This window comes from Alosa pseudoharengus, unplaced genomic scaffold, assembly GCF_046254945.1.
Source record: "Alosa pseudoharengus isolate Yale_2024_CS ecotype anadromous, Long Island Sound unplaced genomic scaffold, YU_APseudo_1.1 YU_APseudo_1.1_scf_23, whole genome shotgun sequence".
In the NCBI taxonomy this organism is placed as follows: Eukaryota; Metazoa; Chordata; class Actinopteri; order Clupeiformes; family Clupeidae; genus Alosa; species Alosa pseudoharengus.
In genome coordinates this window covers 18,805,644-18,821,175 of record NW_027468685.1, presented here as the reverse complement: position 1 = coordinate 18,821,175, position 15,532 = coordinate 18,805,644, and the positions used below count along the sequence as shown (strand labels likewise).

General features: G+C 43.2%; 1 protein-coding gene across 1 annotated transcript in view; it reads left to right on the top strand.

The window, feature by feature from the left end:
* Window positions 1-31: 31 nt before the first annotated feature.
* Window positions 32-15,532, top strand: part of trappc9 (trafficking protein particle complex subunit 9) — a 233,026-nt gene continuing 217,525 nt past the window's right edge. Inside the window, exons 1-8 of the mRNA XM_076301892.1 lie at window positions 32-67; window positions 1,142-1,744; window positions 3,926-4,071; window positions 4,233-4,358; window positions 7,412-7,438; window positions 9,712-9,833; window positions 12,500-12,625; window positions 13,131-13,347. Of these exons, the coding sequence (XP_076158007.1) occupies window positions 1,161-1,744; window positions 3,926-4,071; window positions 4,233-4,358; window positions 7,412-7,438; window positions 9,712-9,833; window positions 12,500-12,625; window positions 13,131-13,347 (1,348 nt within the window). The 5' untranslated portion in view covers window positions 32-67; window positions 1,142-1,160. The remainder of the gene's footprint in view (window positions 68-1,141; window positions 1,745-3,925; window positions 4,072-4,232; window positions 4,359-7,411; window positions 7,439-9,711; window positions 9,834-12,499; window positions 12,626-13,130; window positions 13,348-15,532) is intronic.

Sequence of the window (15,532 nt, the reverse complement as noted above, 5' to 3'; positions counted from 1 at the left end):
TCAAGTAAGCTGCTGTCATTTACTGAAGAAGAAGAGATCTTCCCAGCTGTGTTTTCAAAAACAAAATGTAAGTAGCTATAAAAAAAACTGCATTTATTCCATTACGTAGATAAGCGCATTGAAAATACAATTAACAGAATATCTGACTGTTTCAGATAATGTGACCGTGTTAATGCCTACAAAGAAATCGACATAGAATTCTGATCTAATTCTGATTACGACAAAAAAATGGCTTGCTTTAAAATGAATGCGTAAGGAAGCGTTCTTGCGAGACACCTGTGCATGTCTGACAGGTTGGTGAACTAGTGAGCTTGTTAAAAGATAATTCCCCCACAAACCGGTTTTCCGTTCATTGTTTTAGGACACTTTTTGTTCGGATGATAATTGAACTGGTCACAAACACAGCCGTTTCGTGTGCGGAACTAGCAGTATGCTAACACCTGTACCTAGCTAACTATATGTGCCGTTGGTTAGCTGGCGAGACTTTCACAGGCTTGAATTCCTTGTTTGGAGTGGGACCCCTCGAAATAGGTACACTACTTTAGTATATCTTGGCACTTTTGACAAAGCACACTAACAGCAGGCCAAGTGGACGACGTAGTCAGTGAGACAGTGAAAGTAAAGTGGATGGCTGCAGTTTATTTTCTAAGCATGCTTAAGGTAGAAGATGCTCTGTGAAACCTGATTGATTGTGTAGTAGCCTAATAGGCCTAATGCTTTTAGTTGAATTTATATATGTGGAATAGTTTTTGCAGTTATTTCCACCCCCCCTCCCTTGCTTCTGTTAACTACCAGTCCTTGCTTTGGATGTACTCATTGACAAATAACATGTTTGGGTTTATGTTCCCTCTTGAGTGCATTGAAGTGTGTTGACTGGACACAAGGAATAATTTTGCTCACTAGAGTAGGCTATGGTATAATACAAAATGGGTCCACATGTGGGAATTATAGTCTTTTGCATGTTTTCTTCTGTTTTGATAGGCATACTGTTTAAGATTACAGTTTAGTCCACTTGTAGTCTACCTTGACCTGCCCAGTCTACCGGACGTAGTTTTTTTTTTTTTACCTCTTACAGTCAGTTTGCAAGCCTCTAATGGCCTGTTTGTTTTGCTGTTCTCTCCTACCTTTGTCTTCCTCTCAGTGACCCTCCATGAGAAGCCATGAGCGTCCCAGACTACATGCAGTGCGCTGAGGACCACCAGACTGTGCTGGTGGTGGTGCAGCCGGTGGGCATCGTGCCCGAGGAGCAGTTCTTCCGCATCTACAAGCGCATCGCCAGTGTGAGCCAGGTGAGCGTGCGCGACTCGCAGCGCCAGCTCTACATCCGCTACCGCCACCACTACCCGCCCGAGAACAACGAGTGGGGAGACTTCCAGACGCACCGCAAGGTGGTGGGCCTCGTGTCCGTCACCACCTGCGCCACGCCCAAGGAGTGGCCGCAGACGTCTGACCGCTTCCACGGCCAGAAGGAGGTGTACGGCGCCACGCTGTACGACTCGCGCCTGCTGGTGTTCGGCCTTCAGGGTGAGATCGCAGAGCAGCAGCGCACCGATGTGGCTTTCTACCCCAGCTACGACGACTGCCCAGATGTGGAACGCAGGGTGGAGGACTTTGTTGAGTCCATCTTCATCGTGCTCGAGTCCAAGCGGCTGGACCGCGCCACGGACAAGTCTGGAGACAAGATTCCACTCCTTTGTGTGCCATTTGAGAAGAAGGACTTTGTGGGTTTGGACACAGACAGCAGGTGAGTGGGCATGTGTTGTGTGACTTTTGGAATAGACCGATAATTCTCCATGTGGTTTTGAAAAGGGAGTTGTCAGGCAGGTATATAGTTCATAAATTATTGGGAGACAAGTATCAGAATAGTGTGATTGTCAATATTTGCCACATGAAATATGTTGCGTTGGATAGTATTAAACCAAGTCGCAGGAAGGTTAAAGATACGAGAGGTATAATATGTGGGACAAACCCAATGCTTCATGTGTGTGTTTTTGTTGTGGTCAGATACTCATGACATGAACCTCGCTTAGGAATGACCTTGCCTGTTTTTCTCTCCTGTGTCATCATTTGTGTTGTTGTTTTCTCTGTTTCTGTTGTTTTCTGTTCTTTGTTGTTTTTCACCCGGGTTTGCCTTGGTTTATTTATCTTTTCTTCTGTTTTTCAACCATACTGTCCTGTGAGTTTGTTGTTGGGTGTGAAAAGGTGAGACTTTGGTTTTGTATGTTGCTTTTTAGTTTCACCCTGGCCAATCCCATCAGCTTCTGACCCCCTCTCCTCCTCCTCCTCCCGTGTACTTAGATGATAGATCCCTTGTTTGAAGACAAGAAAACCCTCGAGGAAATCTTAGCTTGATTAGTTAGGTTTTTTTTTTAATTCCTGGAAGTACACAAGGTTGTACTGGAATGCCTATATTATGCTGTTATTGTGGTAGTTAGTCAAGCTTGCTCAATTTAGGACGTTTTGTTAGTCATTGCGTCTAAATTGTCTTTTAACATCAGTACTCAGGAAGTCAGTCTTTGCTTTTACTCGACTTTTCTTACAGAAAATATTTGTCCCTATTCCAGTGCCAAGCTTTTAATTTTATGTTACAAGTGCATTTAATGGTGGTAGGGCAATATATTGAGAAAAGAACAGAAAATGTTAAAGTGAGAATATTCCACTAGTAGGAATCACACTTACCGTACAAAGTATGTCACACATATCTTTTTCTTATGAAGAGAGTTTGGAGTAGGAGTTGGTGTTTGTGAATGGCTGTGTGTTTGCCAGCCTGTTGCAAGGCCAATATTGCCTAGATAATTCTGGCCCCACTTTGGATTTGGGAGACTTGGAGGGTCAAGTGTCCATTCTGCCTTTGATTGTAATGATCCGGAATTGTTAGCCTAGTATTGAGCATAAGTACATGGATTTTGCATGAGGATTCATGGACATGGCCACAGCTTTAGCCAGGCTGATCATTGCATTCATCACTGATGACATGAATTGGGGATATGACATCCATGTACTCACCTGAGGAGGGTCACCAAGCAACCAGTCGTAAGCTTTAGGCTGGATTTCATGAGAAGAATTTAGCCGCAAGTGGAAGCCCCCTTTAGGATGACTGAGACTATTAAAAGAAAGTTTCTTATTGGCAATTGAAAAATATTCTGTCAATGTAAAAGTATACATATTATGTGTTGATGAAGTTCGTAGTTCTTAGCCTTACTCTGTTACTTTCCATGTTAGTTTAAGTGTGGAATATTATTTAAGATTAGGATTTTATTAGCAAGAGGTGTTTTTAAATCTGGTAGTTTGTCTTTAAATTGTTTTGCTGTGTGATGTTTCTGTCAGAAGACACTTGACCACCTCACAGTCTCTTGGGTACTGGTGATGCCTCTCAGAGGTCTTTTGTCCCTGAGCTCTCCCTCCTTCCATTCACCAACATGTCCCCTTTTATTCTTTTCCTCTTTTCATCCTGTTGTTGTTTTGTTTGTGACCGACAAACGTAGAGGTTAGGCTTTTCTCCTTGTTTGGCGGCAACCCTTCACTAGGACGCCTGTGTTTGCCTGTGCTCCCCTTGTTCCTTTTGCTACTGAATTGCTCGACTGATTGGTGTGCTTTTACAGAGCCCACTGTGGCGATCTAGAGCCGATAAGATAAGGCCATCTAGCAGCAGGGAGCCTGTCGATAGCTTTTTATTTCCAGAAACTGATAACATATGAAGCTGTCCCATGGGTCCTGTGACATTTTAAATCAAGTCGCACACAACTTTCCCCCCCCCCCCATTTAAAATTTCAAACCTCACATGCACTCACATTCAGTGCTGTTCATGTAGTAAAGAAGGGTTGATCATTTTAAGGGAATGTTTGAGTTTGGTACTGACTGATTTCCCTCCTCCGTCTTCCTGCCATTTTATCCCCGCATCCCTCTCCCCTCACCACTCCCATAGGCACTATAAGAAGCGCTGCCAGGGGCGCATGAGGAAGCACGTAGGGGACCTGTGTTTGCAGGCGGGCATGTTGCAGGACGCCCTGGTGCACTACCACATGGCTGTGGAGCTGTTGCGCTCTGTCAATGACTTCCTTTGGCTGGGAGGTAAGACTGCAGAACACCTACAGTAGGAGAGGAGGAGGTGTGTGTGTGTGTGTGTGGTTATCCAGCCAACTTGGATGCAATCAATTCAGTGTGTTGTGTTTTCTATTGTGAAATATTTTTGTTTGTGTTAGAGGCTATGGTATTTGTGTTTGCGTCTCCAGCGGCGTTAGAGGGCCTGTGCTCTGCATCAGTCATATTCCACTACCCTGGAGGCACCGCTGGGAAAACAGCGGGCCGGAAGCCCAGTGTCTCCCAGGCAGCAGACTCTGGAAAGAGGCACAGACCAGGTAAGGGAGGGGCGGCGGGGTCTGTAATCGTGTGCATGCCCACCAGGTGAGTGCAGATGTGATCTCTGTGTGGACTCCAGCCAGGTGAGAGTGGGTGGACCGATCCACTGGTATGGAGCGACATAACCCGGATGGAGAATCTGAGAAACGAGAGCGACTCATTATGTACCAAGGGTAGACACAGACGGTGTGATCTAGCTAGCTGATGTTTTGGAACCACACACTGTTCTTGAAGAAAATACTAGTTTGCTCTCAATAGGCAATGAAAGGATGTGGAGATGCCATTCCAGGCTGTGTGTTTATACTGCTATTCAGCATTTATAAGTACACAGAATTAATACAGCTGTGTGTAGGAGACTATTCTTTTGGGAACCGTTGCAAGAGCCAACCAACAGCACTTAGCTTTTTTCCAGAAGCTGCAAATTTATCTTATTTCTTTTCACATGAGGCATGAAATGGGTAAGGCTGAGTCCAGATTTTTCTATTTGTGGCAGATAAACAGATAACAAGAGAAGTGTTGAAACTTTTGCTTGTTTATCATCAGTACCAATGATGTTGTGTCCATGTTCACACCTGTACATTCTGACTGTGCCCAGTCCAACTGTCAGCGTGATTTGACAGATGGTTTGCAGTTTCCATCACCGGCTTCCTTCAGTGATGACTAATGACTACGACAACAGCTATAATAATGACATGACGATGTTACTATCTCTATGAGTGACATGAGTGTGTGTGTGTCCCGGGCTTGGCTTTAGGTTAACACAGACCAGCTGCTTGCCCATGTGCCTTTGCTCCTGGCCACTAATCTCTAATGCTCACAGATTTGCTGCTCATTCAACCCATGCTAGCGAAGCTTCAAGCATGATCTAGTCCAAGCCATTGTATATGGATATGAAGGGGTTTTCAGTCGATCCACTTAATACTAATACTGATTCTCCCTATCATCAAGACTTTGTTATTGATATAGATGTTAAGAAGAGCATGATGCTAATTCATAAAGGGGCAAATTCTCCCATTCGTGCATATATCGCGCTTAAGCCCTTTTTTTTCGTGCTTCAGTTACGCACTTTACAGTTAGATGTATTCTCCCATTCCCGCTTCCGTCACACCCACAGCGCGCAAGTTTGAAATCAAGGTGGCCTAATGAAAGAGGCGTGATTTATTCAAAATAGAACCAGACTGATCCTCCCCCTCGTTAATTTAATTTTATATGAAAACGTGGAACGTAGACTTTCTCATTGACCTTTTGAATACCATTTAAATCCAGAAAGAACACAAACCAATCTTTGATTTTGAAAAACGTAAGCATGGTGAACTGAATAGCGAACGGCCTACATGGTGTGTCATCACATAGCCTAACAAAGAATTTACTTGAAATTTGAATTTACTTGAACAATTAAATTTCACTTTTGCTTTGAGGTCAAGACGTGTTTGAGGTGCGTAGATTCATAATTTAAAAACTCACTGTTGAGAAAGAAAGTTTCAATGGCAGCTGCATCTCATATTATCAATTTATCTATGCTAACGAAGCTGTAGACTTATGCAGTTTTTAATACAGTAGAGAGACTGGCATAACAATGCCAGCCTCCATTACAAACCAATCAAGAGACAGGAGAATATAAACTATGCTGCTCGACAATAGTGCAGACCTCTGTGCAAATGTATGGATGACTTCGGTCAAGTTGGAAAGAAATGGACAGATTCCAACAAAGTAGGCTATGTGATTATGACTTCATGTCAAGTTAAAACTGAAGATGCACAGTCGGTAAGCTCCAATATCCAAAGTGGGTTATTATAACGGGGTTGTGTGACACTGTAATGGGGGGAAAACATGAAGCTGTAGCAGCATATTAACCACCAAATTTGATACTGTAATGTTAATTTGTAAAGTTCTGTGTAACCTACATGTATTTAGAACTAGGCCTACTGCCGACATCGAGCAATATGCTGTTTCACCCTGTAGCGATGCTGGACCTTAATAGAGCCCTCGGGAGCACTTAGCTGAAAAGATGCTTGAGCCAGTGGCAGAATGCACGCAAGAGTTGTATACATAAGGGGTTGCTCCTCCCAAAACGTGTAACTCCCTCCGTTGCGCATAAATGACAGGTTTAAGTGAAGGGGAGAATTTGTATAGGCTAAAAAGCGCACTTTTTTGACTTGCGCACCCTTACGCGAATGGGAGAATTCACCCCAAAGTGCAGAAATGTGAAATAGTAGTGACAACACCACTAACAACAATGAATGCAGTTTGGGTAACTTTTACCATCAACATAATACATTTTGACATGGGTGTTTTTAATTTAACATGGTTTTGCTCAGATTTCAGGATTCTTAATTCTAACTGCTTTGAATCTGTAATAGAATATAGAATGAATTAGAGCTTATAAGTTGTGGATGCCAAACTAATGTGTATGTGTGCCTAGAAAATATTATGTCCAGTGTGCATAAAGCTTGCATGCTTACTTAACAGCGTTGTGTGAACCCTAACAGTGGTCTTGACATGACCAATGGTGGACTGACCTCTATGTGCTGCTGCTGTCTGATGACCTGCAGATTTAAAATGGCCGCTCCGTAGTCCTGTAGCTCTCCTGAAAACTGGCTGCTAAATTATATGACTATAGATGTAAATGAATTTAGACTTATGAATGGCCTGCTGTGGAGCTGGATCTACATTTACATTTACATTTTTTCAACATTTTTAGAACTGTCTAATCACGTGGCTGTAGAATTGCCCAAACATCAGGTTCTGGCCAGAACAATGGATTTCTTACTGTGCTGTGCCCAATCGCACCCCAAACAAGCGACTGTTACCCTGGACATCTGTCATATCCGCACGGTCCTCTGGACAGACTGTAAAAACATTTAAAACAATTTTGGTCATTCTAACGTTGTGGCAGCACTTTGTGGTCTGGCCAACACTAACCTCTGCTCATTGTAACAGCGTCGCTGTATGCTCAGGAGTCAATGTGCGTTGTCTCTTTCTCTCTCGCTCTCTCTGTATCTCTCTCTTTTGCTCTCTGCTCTCTCTCTCTCCCTCTTTTGTGTGATTTCAGGGGCACAGGAGGTTCTCATTGACCCAGGTATGGTATCATGCTGGCCTGTAGCAGTAGCAGTAGTAGAAATAGAAGAAGCTGCTTATCTTTGCTTGTGCCCTGGTGACTTTACCCACTCACCTCATCCTTTTTATGTTGTCCCTCCGTTCTGCATGCGTTTATGTGTGTGTGTTTATGTGTGTGTGTGTGTGTGTGTGTGTGTGTGTGTGTATGATTTCCTTACTCCCAGGGCTGACTTGCCTCTTCCAAAGGAAACAATCAGGATTTCCTTCAGTCATTGCATACAATCATAGTTTGAATTGATTCCTTTTGTCCCTGTGCTGTCTGGATGCATTTTCTAGGAAAGCTTTATGGCGACCAGGTGGGGGCAGTGTTGTACACTAAATACAACATTTTTTGTTCATGGTTTAGTGAACAGAATTTTAACATAGATGGTGCTCATGAAAATACATATCTTTGAGTTTTTGCAGTTTATGCACAGATATGCATCAATATTTATACCTACATGGATATTTGTATTAGGCACAATCTTGTTAGGCTAACGATCATGCTTGAAATAGCAAGCAAGATTTCTCTTAACAGATGTCTACAGTAAGTGGAGTTCATAAACAGCAACATTTGGTTGCTCAAAAAACTTCATATGCTGTGTCATTGTGAGAGTCCTGTTGCTATGGAACAGGGTGCTGTTGCTAAGTATCCCAGTGCCAGTTTTAATGTGGTATTTGAGGCTGATTGGCCAGAAGGCATTCTAAAAGAGTTATTTTTGTGGGACCCAATCTGTTGACTGCTATTGACGTGGCATGTACTGAGAGAGTACCTACAGTCAGTCAGGCAGGCAGGGATTCTGCTGTGAGTACTTAACAAGTTTCAGTCTTGGCCAAGTCATTTTTTTTTCTAGAGGGTTGTTGTAGCATAGGTAGTGTGGCTTAGATGAGGGAAAGGATAGGAGGACTTTGTAATGAATAAGGGCATTTTCTAGTTACTCACACTAAAACATTGTGATGTGATTGCTGTGCTATTTAATGAATAGCCACAAGGCGCTGCAACAAGGTATCACACACTGGGTTGCACTCTGCTATGCGCTTCTAGGATGTACAGACATGCATGCATTCGACATACTTCATATATAAGTCACTTCTCTTCACTTCTTATATATTGAATTGTATAATAAGCTGGTGTCTGGCAAATAATTAAAGGCATATGAGTGATAGGCTATTTCATGATGGCTATGATGAATATATGTAGATATGAGCAATTACATTTTTAATGTATAGCTGAGGCATGACTAATAAATGATGTAATTCCACGGTGGGTGGATATGGAACTGCTGCACATCATAGAATGACTCACTGCTTTCTGTTTCTTACAAAGAACCATATCAAACAGTAATAATACTACCTGCTCCCATATGTCCCCTGTTTAAATATCGCTGTATTTCTCTACCCAAAATTAGACCCTCCTCATGCAGATGGTAGCTAAGTATGTTCCATTTTGGCCACTACGTAAACCACGGCCTCCCGTGTGGGCTATCTTTAGTGGTTGCCCAGAACATTCTGCGAGATTTGGCAGCCCTGAAGGTGCCAGTAGGCACTGCCGCAACTTCATCATAGCTCCAGGCAGCAAATGCCTCACAGAGGGGTTGGCAAAGGAGGAGCAAAAGAACATTTTTAAACACGCTGTTAGAATTCCTCTCACCAGTTGCTGTTTCTGTCTCTGTGTATGCTTTTTATTATATTATTTTGTGTTTCTACTTTCAATGGCTTGAAGGAATGAATGCCACCTAAGCTGATTAATCAGTGAAATTTTGTTTAGCTTGCCTCCGAGCTCATTGATTTGATCTAACAGACGATGTTGGGCTTCTTGATTTTTGTTTTTGTTTGCTTTGATGTTCACCACAGAAGGCCTGCATGGCATGCATTTTTCAGATTTTGACTGCCTGTGTCTCGTGAAGTGTTCTAGCCAATTGTGATGATTTTTGAAAGCTTTGTGGTCTTGTTCTGATTGTTTAGTTTACTCACATTAGTCATGAATCAGTCTGTCAATATTTAATGCTCAATTGAAAATCATTCCTAGTCTCTGAACACGTTTGACCCAAGGTATGCCCATTTAAAAAAAGGAAATAAAAAAGATTCAGGACACCCTTTTTCTTTTTTTTCTGTCATCTTTTGGGGTCAGTAACTTCTATCATGTCTTTTTTCTGTCATTCTTTCTTCCCTCTCTCCCTGTTTCCTTTATGTTTTTTTATATCCATTTCTGTGTTGCTCCTGGGATCTCTCCCCTCTCTTTTCTCCCTCCACCAGGGGCACTCACCACCAATGGCATCAATGCGGACACCAGCACAGAGATTGGGCGGGCCAAGAACTGCCTCAGTCCAGAGGACATCATTGAGAAGTACAAAGAAGCTATCTCCTACTATGGAAAGGTAACTTGGCCACACAGAAAGACCTGAGCGCTCCTCTTATGAAAAGGTTAAGTGTGGGTACATCCAGGCCTTGTTGGGTGCCAGACAAACAGAATAGGTTAAAAAGAAAGGAAAATTGGCAAAATGTATGTCTTTATTTTATAAAATGGCTTCTTTTGTAAACCCATAAATCCACGGGATTGGGCTTTGAACACATAGAAATTAACTGAGAGGTTAATGTATATGAAAGAATAGAAACATAACAATAGAAGAATCTCAAATCCTCTTTCTTGCATTCTTGGTGCATTGATCCGAACCTGTCCAACAGTTACCTCTGTGTAATCTTCTTGTGGGTCCTCTTCATTGCTCATTGCAAACGCTCTCCTTTCTCCTTCAGTCTAGTGTTCTAGTGTCTAGTTCTCTAAGGAAGCTATTTTAATCTTTGAGACGCTGTATTGTGTGTGTGTGTGTGTGTGCTGAACAGCGCTGAGGTGAATCCTGTGCCAGACATTCTGGCTCATCAGTTCCACATTTCTCCTGTGGGGGGCACTCTGTGCCCTCATTTGGATCAGGAGCCTTCAGTGAGAACTGTTGCCACGGCTTGCCGCCCCCAAGGGCTGCCTTGCAGCCAAGCCCAGGGTCCAAAGCAGGTTCTGGAAGGACTAAAAAGAGAATGGTGCACTGGCCTTTTGAATTACACCGATCTTTAGGGATGAGAGTCCTAAAGCTCTCGCAGCTGTTGGCTCTCCTCGGTCAGTTTGCACAGCCTCAAGAGACGAACTGGGTACTCATATCATTATATCTCCTAAATACAGAAAGAATTGGGGGGAACAAAATAGGAAAATGCAAATGTCCACATTGGCGCCAACGCTAAAGATATTGTGTAGTCCGCACGTGTTGCTTATGTGACGTCCTTTTAATGAACAGTGCGGAGCCGGTGCATGCCTTGTTATCACTAATTGGCCTTTTGCATTGTCCTGCCATCACGGCCCCCTTCATGTTCAACTCTGCCCGCTCTGTGTTAAATGAGCCCCCTGACACCAAAGCATTCAGATATTAATTGGATTTTAATTAGCAGATACAGACGCTGTACCATTAGGCACCTTCTTCAAAATGGGGCCTGCAGAATTAATGGCCTTCAAAAGAAATATGTTCTCCCCTCCTCCTACTCCTTCTCCTGCCCTTTATTTCCCCCAGCAAATACTCAGCAGAAAACCATCTTTTTTCCCATTTTATATTTGAACACTTTTTTTTTTTTCTGCAGTAGTTGCTAATTTTATGATTAAAACCGTGGGGCTTTAACAACTGAGCAGTCTGCGGTCTCTGGTGGAGGCCAACAGACTGTGACAGATTGGGCTGTTTTTTTTTTTTTTTTCCCACATGGGGTCAGGAGACCCACTAAGAGCCCCCATCTACTGGACAATCTCCCGGTGACCCCTGCCGACGCACAGGGGAATGCGAGAGGCACTGGCAGGCCGGCCCTCGGGGAGCTCCGTGGGCACTAAGTGACTAACAGCAGGGCCGTGGGCCCTGCAGCTTTCAAATCTGTGCTGCCTGATATCAAAAGCATGTTATCACAGTGATATTACTGCACTGTACTCTTCTCTGATTTCCACTATTCTAAAAAAAAAAAGACTGTCTGAAAATGCTCTAATCATATGGATTCAGGAAATTATTTTATGTCCTTATGATTACTAATATTTTTCAGTTACCAAAGCTGTGGAATAGTAGACATTTCAGTTTATGAGACTCTAGAAAGAGCAATCTTCCAGTTGCAGAATGCAGAGTGCCCACCATTATGAATGCACTATGTAGTAATGGAAGACATTGAATACAGAGGCCACTTCAGTGTCATATGAAGGTCAGACCTTCTTAAAAAGAGAGGCGTTTTAGTTTAGCTGTTACACAAATGCTCATGACTGCATGTCAGTGTGACTGTTCTTTTGGCCACTTAATTCCTAGAAATGCAAATTGGCCTTGGCCATACATTCAGCGAGTCGGTGGCATGCTCGGCTGGTTCATTCAGCCAACTTGAGATAACGCCACTGCGGTAAAAATAGCAATCGAAAGGGTGGCGATGCATTAGCACTTCCCGTGATGAGCACCATAATTGCTCAAAAGCGTTCGAAGACCCGGGCTGTGCTACATGGGGACCTAACATGCTGTGCCCTGTGTATGGTGGAGTGAGGTGTTAGGGGAAAAAATCATGAAAAGCTAATGATTTCATCAGTGCAGTTCAAATCGAAGTTGAAAGAGCAAGTTCCTGTTTAATTGCCCACTGTAGCATAGAATCTGATCCAAGTTTAAGGTTGTCTTGACCAAAAAGGTCTTGCTTTGAACCGTTTGCAAGATCAGTGTCCTTGTAGCACAAGTTCTGATCAAATGTATGGCTTCTATTGAATGTTACCTGGAAAAATTGAATATTCAAAGCCAGCAAAGACATTTGTTTTATTTATTTAAGGTTTATTTAGACAGTGCACATTAATGAACATAAAAATGTAAATGCGTCAGAATTAGCCAAAATGGCTATTTTGCATCTGTTGTCCATGGGCTGATGTTAACAGGCCAGCTGTGCCTAAAAGAAACTCTACACACATAATTTTTTAGCGTCTCAAAAAAATGTACCTAAAGGGTCTAAAACGAACGCTAAATCTTTCTTTATCTCTGTCTCTCTGGTTCTCCACTAGTATAAGAATGCTGGTGTGATTGAGCTGGAGGCGTGTGTGAAGGCTGTCCGCGTCCTGGCGATCCAGAAGAGAGCCATGGAGGCTTCAGAGTTCCTCCAGAATGCTGTCTACATCAACCTGGGCCAGGTGACCGCCAGCTCCAGCTCATTGTTCCTGTCCTTGCCCCTTCGCCCTGCTCTTCTCAGCCGACTTCTCTTACCTTTCTGTTGCACTCCTTTTCTTTTCCTTAACTTGGATCAATTTGGTGACAACAAAAATGTTATTGAACTACAGACTGCAGGGGGCGCTGTATGCCATGTACGGATCCAGGTGTCCACAGGGACCCGGGTTCGAGTCCGACCTGAGGTCATTTCCCGATCCCACCCCATCTCTCTCTCTCTCTCCCACTCACTTCCTGTTGCTCTTCGTTGTCCTATTGGGGTAAAGGCAAAAAACCCCAGAAAATGTACTTAAAAAAAGAGAAATACTATATTGCACTATGCTACTGTATGTTAATGCTATTACTGAGTCGACCGTTTTCTATGGTATGTAAGGTATTGATCACTTGATTAATTGATTACTTTAAAATGACGTTTTTATATAGCAACTTGATGTGGTTCTCCTCTCTCCTCCACTGTTCCTCCTCTCCCAGCTGTCAGAGGAAGAGAAGATCCAGCGCTACAGTGTCCTCTCTGAGCTTTACGAGCTCATTGGCTTCCACCGCAAGTCGGCCTTCTTCAAGCGAGTGGCCGCCATGCAGTGTGTGGCCCCCACCATCCCTGAGCCAGGTTGGAGGGCCTGCTACAAGCTGCTGCTAGAGACACTGCCTGGCTACAGCCTCTCCCTCGACCCAAAGGACTTCAGCAAAGGTATATCAATATCTTCATTCAGGCCCTATCCTTAAAAGAACCCCATTAGAGAGAAAAAGACATTCTACTAAAAGGAGATTGCATGACTTAAGATTGCTACTAGTTCTGAGACCCAATGAAAATTTGTGGAAAATCCATAATGTGCTAAAGTAGATGTTCTCATCAACAAGATCTCAGAAAGTCTCAGAAAGCACCTAACATGTGTTTGCCTTTTTAGTTCTCGGTTTACATCTGTTAGCTTTGCTAATGAGTTTATATTACACAAGAATAGAAATGCATTTGTGTCCCTTATCTCATTGATTAAGTTGGCAGTTTTATGCCACCATCTGTATGTACAGTATTCATACACAGATGACTCCTAATATCTCACAACCTCAAGAGTCAAATTCTGATTCAAACTTTTGGAACAACTGTTGTTCCCCACCTACGGTTATTACACATTCTAAAGAACGCATGACAATGGGAAATTCAACCAAGCAGTGGTATAAAGTAAAATATGGCACAACAACATGTTTAAAAGCTATGCAGTGAGTGTGAACCTCGAAAGGAAAAAGGAGACACAGACACAGACACAGACACAGACACAGACACAGACACAGACACAGACACAGACACAGACACAGACACAGACACAGACACAGACACAGATGACCTCTTACCTCAATGTGGATTTAAATCAATGTAGACTAAATCCTGGGTCTCCCAATTACAAGGTCATTACCGTTTTAGCCTTTTCTTCAATCATACTTCCACGCACATGTCCGCGTCTCATCCTCTGCCTTTGTTTGACTTGCCACAAAGGCTTTTGTTCAGGACAAAAAATTGAAGGTGTTTGAAGGATAAAAAACACACCCTAGCAGTTAGCAAGAGCTGTCTCTGATAGACTAGTTAGACTTGCCTCTTTTCACAATGTATAAACATTTTTTTTGCTGATGTAACAGAAAAGAAAGAAAGAAAGAAAAGTCAAACGAAACACTCAAGAAACATTGTTCTTTGAAGTCAAGATTTATAAGCACACTCCAGAATGTATCCTCTTTCTGTTCGCCTTACTTTCCTCACCAACTCCCACCTTCCTCCCCCTCCCTCTCTCCTTCTCCTGTATTCCGTCTTTCTTATGCTCCATCAGCCTCTTGTTACGGCTGGTGGAACCATGGAGGAGTATTGATTTCTCCCCTCCTCTCTTTGTTCTCGAGTGGAAAAAAGCAATCTATTACCCCAAAAAAGAGGGAAGCAGGTGGGAGCGTTTAGCGAAGCGCTACAGCTGTCACTCTCGATATTGTTTTCATTGCCGTGCTTACAATGAGCGCGTAGGCCGTGGGCAGTGTGCGTTCTATACTCCAACAGGCTGCTGTGATCAGCAGAAATCATGCCTGTTGCAGCTAGCCGCTCAAAATATCATCCTAAATACTATCCCTACACTGCAGGTCACACCACTGAGATACTAAAGATGGCAGCTCTTGTTTATTTGATTTCATTTTTGAAGATGTGGGATCACAATTCAGGTGCAGATCTGCTGGGATGCTTCAGATATTACACCAGAAATGGCAGCTAGCGTACCCTTTGTGAGCTTTTTTTCTGCTTTGAGGACCTGAAATTGAAATTCAGATATAGATCTGCTGGGACTCACTGGTTTGCTAGCACTCTTTTAGCCCTAACTTGTCTAGTGGCCGTTTAAGGCCTAGCAGGTGTCTGCAAGATGGATAATTGGTGTGTGCAATGATGGTGTGAGGTGTCAGGTGGGGGACTCTGGAGCCTCCATTATGCAGTTGGATGTGTGGATATTGCCCACTGGGAGACTGGCCTTGCCGTTTCTGGACTAGAGCGCCAGAAGACGTAAACAAGAGGGGATGTGTGTTTGGGTTTTTCTCCAGCACACAGATTGGCAGAGACAGCAGTAGCTGCAGGAACGTGGAAGGAAATGGGTTTTTAATTGGCTTGGGAGTACTCTCACTCGCTCTGCAATTACTAAAGGGGGAGAGAGTGAGAGGAGGGGATAAGAAAAGAGGTGGGGTCACTAGGTTAGATTGGAGGGGTAATCTCTCAATCATCACTGAGCTGTTTGCTTTTCGCCTTTTGAAACTGGCTGGGGGTTGTTAAAACTGCATAAATGAAAATGTTTTTTTTATTTTACTCTTGTTTTGTATCATGTTTGTTTTTAACCCACAGAGATTGATTGCTTTCTGTG